The sequence below is a fragment of the Hippocampus guttulatus genome, chromosome 1, assembly GCF_054856545.1.
Source record: "Hippocampus guttulatus isolate MCC_2025c chromosome 1, RoL_Hgut_1.0, whole genome shotgun sequence".
Taxonomy (NCBI): Eukaryota; Metazoa; Chordata; class Actinopteri; order Syngnathiformes; family Syngnathidae; genus Hippocampus; species Hippocampus guttulatus.
In genome coordinates this window covers 7,137,685-7,145,454 of record NC_141261.1, presented here as the reverse complement: position 1 = coordinate 7,145,454, position 7,770 = coordinate 7,137,685, and the positions used below count along the sequence as shown (strand labels likewise).

General features: G+C 42.4%; 1 protein-coding gene across 2 annotated transcripts; it reads left to right on the top strand.

Annotated features, from left to right (window-relative positions):
* The first annotated feature begins 49 nt into the window (after nucleotides 1–49).
* On the top strand, nucleotides 50–7,342 carry zgpat (zinc finger, CCCH-type with G patch domain). Of its 2 annotated transcripts, none has more exons than XM_086106946.1 (7): nucleotides 50–169; nucleotides 749–1,392; nucleotides 1,905–2,038; nucleotides 2,467–2,625; nucleotides 2,758–2,877; nucleotides 4,435–4,852; nucleotides 7,023–7,342. In XM_086106946.1, exons 2-7 carry the CDS (start codon nucleotides 794–796, stop codon nucleotides 7,159–7,161), a joined length of 1,569 nt encoding a protein of 522 aa, XP_085963072.1. In that variant the 5' UTR covers nucleotides 50–169; nucleotides 749–793; the 3' UTR covers nucleotides 7,162–7,342. The 2 variants fall into 2 exon arrangements, with proteins under 2 accessions (XP_085963072.1, XP_085963081.1); XM_086106955.1 differs by having other exon boundaries at nucleotides 64–169; nucleotides 780–1,392.
* The last annotated feature ends 428 nt before the right edge of the window (nucleotides 7,343–7,770 follow it).

Sequence of the window (7,770 nt, the reverse complement as noted above, 5' to 3'; positions counted from 1 at the left end):
TTTACTTTGAAAAGTATAGAACGGAAGTACTATTCATGAAATGTATTTTGTAAACTTCTGTGCTGTCTTGGTCTTGTGAAAAGCATTTCAGTTGTACGGCACATCTTTTGGGTTGTCTTCGCCCTTCCAGTCGCGACATTGGTTTCAAATAATTAGCCAGATAACGAAGGTAATGCCAGTCAGATGATGACCAATTCTAAGAGCTAGCTCGAAGGTGGCTAATACTTTAGCCACACTAGGTCCTATGTCATTTACTGCTGCGCTTATCGAATTTGCTAAAATCCTGTCGTAGCTGGCTTCGAAATAGAAAGATTCAGTGTGCAAAAAATATGAATGCAACTGAATGAAATGAGTTCGCTCTGCATGGGAATTGCAATGACCATGTAAATACTGTAGTCGAGTCGGACAGATTGCGCTATTTCACCACTCTAGTGTACATCGTTCTCCCCAATGCTTGGATATTATTGTCAAGTAACTTATTCTTATTATTATTATATGTATTATCCAGGGGTGTGCGTCTCTCCAATAAAAGATTATTCGAAACGTATCGCAATACATGGGGTGCGATCCGATTCAAGGACGGTTTATTACTGAGACCCTTGTGAAGATAAGCAAGTGGTTTGTAAAATGGAAGGATGGCTGGAACTGCCGACGTGTGGTTGTTAATCAAAAGTGATTCACACTATTTTGGTAGTTTAACTCGTTTCCACTTTAAATGATGCATTTCTCTTGCACACTTTCCCCAAAGGCTGGATGCCTTTCTTTCCTGTTCTGCCCAGCCTGGAGTGACACTATGGATGAGGAAACTCTGGAGGGCGCCATCTCTACATATGAAGCCCAGCTGCAGCAAGTGGATGCCACTCTGGCTGCTGGCCTGGACCCCTCCCAGCAGAGTGACCTGCTCAAACTGAAAGAGGACCTGTGTCATCTGATAGAACTCACCAAGGCCAGCCTGCTGTCTTTCAGAAAGAGTCTGCTTCTGGCTTCCCTGGAGGACACCAGTGGAGTGCCGGCCAATACGCAAAAGCCTGCGGCTGACACAAATGGCGTTTTGGAGTCCGAGTTTGCTGCTTTCTACAATGAAGTTGGGGAGTTTTCGGGGAATAGCTCTGATTTGAAGGAACAAGAACAGGACACTGATGATTTTGTAGAAGATGAATGTGAAGAAGAGGACGGGGATGAGGTAGACACACTGAGTGGTACCAAAGTAAGAGCACCTTACAGGACGTCGTGGGGGACGCTGGAGTACCACAATGCCATGGTGGTCGGGGCAGAAGAACCAGATGGAGAGGAGGCACAAGTTCGAGTTTTGTACATTTATCCCACGCAGAAGTCCATGAAACCATGTCCATTTTATCTGGAGGACAAATGTCGCTTCCAGGATAACTGCAGGTGCCTTTTTTTTTTCAACCTCGACTTTCATCATTGTGTATTTATGCATTTGCAATCAGAATTTCCAGTGAGCTGAAGAAGCTCCGAAAAGGTGTTGACCTACAATTTTCCCCCTTGTTTTGCTACCACTATCTGATTTTAATAATTTCTTAATTTCTCAGTGAGTAATCCTGAAGTCTTTCTCTCTCTCTCACTGTGCGTGTGTGTGTGTACCTATTTACTTATTTATTGAGTTGTTTATTATAGAATTCTAATTCAGTTCAATCATTTTGTGCTTGCAAATATTGTCCAGCAGGTGGAAGCAAAACCATATTGTTATCAATATCAAATCAGCTTGATTACTATATTTAACAGTGATGATTGTTATTATTATTATTGTAAAAATTGAATTGGCCAAGTGGGAACATTCTTTTACATTGGTTTACTATGAACTCAAAAATTCCCAATGTTGACATCCTTAATATCACAGCTGTAGAATCCCTGCCTTGTTTCTTTATTCACGGTCCGCAAAGGTTTTCCCACGGTGAAGTGGTCTACGTGTCAGAGCTCAGAAACTTCCAGGACTTTGACCTCAGTAACCTCGAGGAAGGCTCGTCCTGCTTGACTCGACATGAGGATGGCATCTGGTACCCGGCCAGAATCACAGGTACTGGGCTCGTTTAAGTGTTTACAAGTTAAGCTTAAAGCCGCACGACCCAATGACATCAAGAGCTGTGTAAAAAAAAAAAAAAAAAAAAAGGTCCCTTGGCAAAAAATGATTGAGCTCGGTTTTGATTGACACTGCATCAGGGGTCCTAATTAACATGTATGCACAGTAAATCGACTGGATGTATTCATAGTGAGTACTTAAAAAAAGGTCGAGATATTGGGCCTCTCTGTGACATTTCTGGATGAACTTAAATGCACTTTAACCCTTTCATGCACCAATAATCATATCCTGTAACCGGATAACATGATATGCTGTCCCTGAAAGGGTTAACGTCAAAAGATGAACTTGAGTTGACCTCTAAACACTGGCAAAATTTTTCAGCAGGTACAGAATCACCTTGCGCGTTTGTTGTTTCCCTCATGTAGATATCGACAATGGCTTCTACACGGTGAAGTTTGACTCACTGCTGCTCAAAGATGCTGTCGTTGAAGCCGACTGCATCATTCCACCGCTGAGAGAAGAAGACCCACTCTCCTCTGACTCGGACCAGGACGATGCCGAAGATGATGCAGCGTATGCGAAAGGTCATTTTCAATCAGATTTTAACATGAGACTTTTGTTTTGGTGGTACACAGTTTTGTCAAAGTGCATTGTTCCTATTTTTCAGAAATTTCTGGTGTGTGTTTTGTGTTTGATTGAAACCTCTTTCCCAACAGTTTTGGGCTCCGGCGGTGAATCGACTGCAAACAACGCTTCCGTTTTTGGAGGTTGGGAGGCTCACACAAGAGGCATCGGATCCAAGCTAATGCTCAAGATGGGCTATGAATATGGCAAAGGTGGGTGAAAATGGACTTGAAACACTACGATTTTGAATCATTTTGATGTACCCGTAATACTCTGCGTTTGCTTGGAGGAAGAATGGAAAAGGAATGTTTATCTAGCCACAGAAAAAGACTTTTTGACATGTCACGGTCACACGGAAGAAGCTGAATTCAATCCCGAAGTTTTTGTTTCAGGCTCTCAATTTCGCACATGCCGGCTCACTAAATGAAGAACACAAATTCCTGCGAGAGACCGAAGCATTTGCAATGAGATTTCTGCTTCAGGGTTCACCCTACTGTGCATTGTGTTAACTAACAATGTCATGGTCTAAAGCTAATGAAGCTAAGCCATCAATGTACATGCTAAACACAACTCTGAGTGTTATACCATCAAGTCTTGGGAGGCGTGGGGGGGGGGGGGGGGGGCAGATCATTTTAGTAACAAAACAAGACGGAACGGTCCACTAAAATTACTCAAGCAAGCGATCCAAGGTTATCATGGAAACACCATAACCATATTCTCCTTATTGCAAGCTAATGTTATTTATTGAAGGCTAAATTTTCCACGGCTCTTCAGCCACAGCTCCAAACGTGAACGTTCTACAAGTGGAGCGACGTAAGCGGATTGTCGTTCACAGCAATAAAACTTCAGTATCGCCATATGCAACGTGGTTAGGTTCTTTTTACACTTGATTTACCAAAAAAAAAAAAAAAAGTTCTAAAAATCTGACCTTGACACCACATGTTTCGTTGGACTTAGCGTTACTTCCAACAATGTCTGTACAGTGAGTACATTTTTATGGAGCCAGTTTGACCTTGGAACACATTATTTATATTTTCCATGGGAATTATTCTTATTATATTTTTAATTCTAACTAATCGGTGGTCAACTAGATTCCCAGCACAGAAGATGTATGACCTTCGAAGTCCCACTGCAACATCCAAATATTCCTCGTTTGTTTCAGTTTTTAGCCAAATTGGACCGTAGGGGGACAAATATAGGTATTAAAATTGATAATTGATCAATGTCACAAGCCTGTCACCATTTATCTCAAAAAACCACCAGCCGTCGTTGCTATTAAGTAAAGGTCAAAGTTGCGACATGAGGCATCAGCCAATTTTTATTTTATTTTATTCCCCCCATCTAATGTAAGGTAACATGACCAAGACAAAGTCAAGGAGGTTGTGTATCCGATTAGAGCCAGAAATGTGAATTACAACCCGTTCTTTGTCCAGGATGTTTCCACCCTGATGTTTGTAGGCGGCGTTGAGCCATCAATTTGAAATTGAAAACAGAACATGACAGGGTCGGCGGTTTCGAGACGAGATGCGGATCTTGGTTATTTCTCCGTTTCCAGTGCCATTGATATGCGTTCCCACATCGGTGCGGTTGCAACATATCAATCACAAAGGAGCCACGCCTAAAACAGTGCCCCGCTTTATCATCGACCTCAATCTAAATTGGAACATGATTTATCTTTTGAGCGTCTCGACGTATTGAAGCAGACATGAATACAAATCGAAACCATAAACCGAACTTTCACCGCAAGTCTGTCTCGCTTGTTTTCGCAGGTTTGGGGAAAACGCAGGAAGGTCGAGTGGAGCCCGTCCTGGCGGTGCTCGTACCCAAAGGGAAATCACTGGACCAGTGTGCCGAGTTAACTCGGAGACGCGCTCAGAGCAAGCCAAACGATGGCGTTAAAACAGGCCGGCCAAAGCGTCGGCGGAAGCCGCGGGAGGCCAACGGCGAGCGCCGAACTGTCTTTGACTTTCTTAACTGCAAGCTCGGCGCCAAGGAGCGTGCGGCTTCCGAGGAGGTGGCGGCAACGGCCGCTGGGTCGTCCTCACTCACCGGGGTGGAGGCCTACAAGGGTGGAAAGAACACCAAGAGGAGTCTGAATGTGAAGCTGTTCCAGGTCGCCGAGAAGGTGTCACAGACTGAGAGGGAGATCCAGAACCTGACCCAGTCGCTCAGCAGGCAAACGGGCAGGTCAGTATTGCTGGTTTTGGAAATTGCGATACTTTCTGGGAATTTTCCCCCCATGTTTTACGAATAAACATTTCAGGGCAAAGTTGGATTTGGAAATGTTCAAATGTGGTACAAATTTGAGTTCCACATCCAAAGATGTAACCCAAGAGGGGCCTTGACTTAAGAGTGCCCTGACGTACGAGTTGTTGCTGACTCTGGGTTTTTTGGGGGGTGTGGGGGGGGGGGGGTTGTGTGTTGCAAGGAAATATGTGACTTACAAGCAAGCTTCAGGAAATCCACAGCTAGATGGCAGCAGGAAATCTTTCACGTTTTTTTTACGGAGCTATTTTGTCAAATTTCTTGTTTCTCGCTATGAGTCCAAAGAGAGTGAGGGCATTTGATGTCCATTGAATTCAAACAGCTAATCATAGAAAAATAGAAGCAAGCATGGCGAAAAAGGTAAGAAAAGCATTTTGAACCTTCATAAGTTCAGTGAAAGTGAAGTGAACAAAAAGTTGCAAAAACTGCTTCATTCACTACATTCTAGAGCTGCAACGAACAATTACTTTTAATCATCTCTGAAGTTAGGACGGCCCACCCAGGGGCCCTCAGTCATCTGTCAAAACAAATCGCTGATGCACGTCGTCAGCCGAGTACATGCGCGAACATGTTATAAATCTTTTAAAAGCTGAGTTTCTGGAGATTTGAATGGCGCCCAACATTTTACAATTGTCAAATTTGAACTGGAACTTGGGAGACCTCAAGCTTTGATCCTGTAGTGTTTTCAAGTCCTAATCAACACTCTAAATTCGTTTTCAAGGCAGATTTTGTGGAGAAAAAAAAATTAGACGAACATAAGATTCACCTTTTTTTTCTGTTTTCAAACACCCATAGTTCAGTGACAGGAGCACTTACACAGATTCTGACTGTTTGAGAGAAATATTCAGTGATCACATTTTGAATATTTCAAAAAGTGACCAAAACTATGCTGATGAACAGCTACAAATTTATAATTTTTTTCGGCAAAGTTGTCCTCAGCCTAAGGGGTTAGCCCTCTTTCAATTATTTTGTTGACAACGCTTAAAATTGTAATAAGCCTAAAACGGAGGCCGCCATGTTGCTGTTACATAATGCATTAGGGGTCTTATGCCCGTGAATGTTTGAAATCACGTTGCCCATTTTCATAAAAACAAATCCAAAATACGGTACCGTTTTAGACCAGAATGAGAAAGGATGATCATGATTGATAATGATGATGCAAAGGTTTGACCATCACCATCAATTATGAAAATATCCCTGTATTTTCCGCACTATAAGGCGCTTTGGAGTATTAGGCGCACCTTCAATGAATGGCGTATTTTAAAACAGTTTTCATAAAAAGGGCGCACCGCGTTAAAAGGCACATAGAATGGAAGCTACAATCGTGGCTGCAGTTGCGTTATGTATCCACTAGATAGAGCTATGTTAAGGGAATACAATACAATACAGCTTTATTTCTGTAGAGCTTTCACAACCGCTGCAGCTGTAACAAAGCGCTTGACAGAACATTCATAATACTACATCCAAGAAATCAGAAGATTGATCCATATAGAAGGTGCATCGGATTAGAGGGCGCACTGTCGGCTTTCGAGAAAATGGAATGCTTTTAGGTGCGCCTTATTGTACGGAAAACACCTTACATTGGCATCATCCGGTGGCATCTTGGTGCCAAGGATGTTTGTTGAAGTGATCTCCATTTAGTTAGCTTTGCGTAATACAAAATAAGTGCATGGCTGTCATCTTGTGGCAGCTATAGGCAAACGCAAACCTTTTTGTGTTGACATCAATTAATTAGTCCCGATGCCTGACGAATGGAATTGTCTTAAACATGAAAAGCTTTAACAAGCTACGGAACACACTCCGACCGGGCCTCGGTTGTCTCAAGACGTGATTAACTGATGACTGATTATGATTGTTGTGGTGATGCTACTCATCCTTAATCTCAATGCAATGCATCCCACTTGTTATTTTGAAGTGATGATTCATTGGAATTCAGGGCTGTGGTAAAAGTGAAAATGAGATGCAGGGATTCAAGGTGAGACTTGGCGCGTGCAGCCAACTCATTGGGGAAAGTGCAGCCCGGAAAACCAGCATGTCTCTCTCCCCACCTCCTAATCTGTTTGTTGTCTGTGTCCTGGGGAAAAAAAAAAAGGGACGCGTCCAGAGTGAAGCAGCTGGAACAGAAGCTGTCGGACGCTCGTCGGCTGCTGGCCCAGCAGAAGGCCCAGGAGCTGTCCATCCAGAGAGAACAAAACAAAGCGAACACACACAAGAAGATGACCGAGTTCTAAGCTCTCTTCAACTTTTTTTAGGAGTTGTATCATAAACCAAACAGCACACAACAAAATGAGAGCTCGTTTGCTTTCTGTCACTATTTGCTGGAATTTGGTCTGTACAGAAAGTATGAGATGCTCATTTTTGTTTGTCATGTGTTTTTGATTTTTTCACTAAAATCATGATTTGGAGAATGTTCCTATTTGTGTGTGGGGTTTTTTTTTTCTGATTGCAAAGCAGTTCCCCTCCTTCTAGCTGGTCAGAATTTGAATGGAATTATTTTAAATGTTTCTAGTATCGTGGCTTCCAGTTTCAATTTTACAGTACAACACAGTGCAACACAAGATATTTATGAATAATTCCTTCCTGTAGCTATAACTCACAAATACAAAAAGTAATGCGCGTGTAGAAGGATTTAGAATTTGCCCACATCGCTTTACAGCATTCTCATTGCGGGTAGAAAAAGAAAGCTAAAAAAACGAATTTGTTCAATTTTAGCTAGCAAATGGTCAGTCTACACTGATTTAAAAAAAAAAAGGCATCATCCCTATATTTTAAACTAATTAAATTTGTGTGTGTCTAGGTTTTCAGTGCCACTATATTTTTACTGCGCACGATCCAGACAA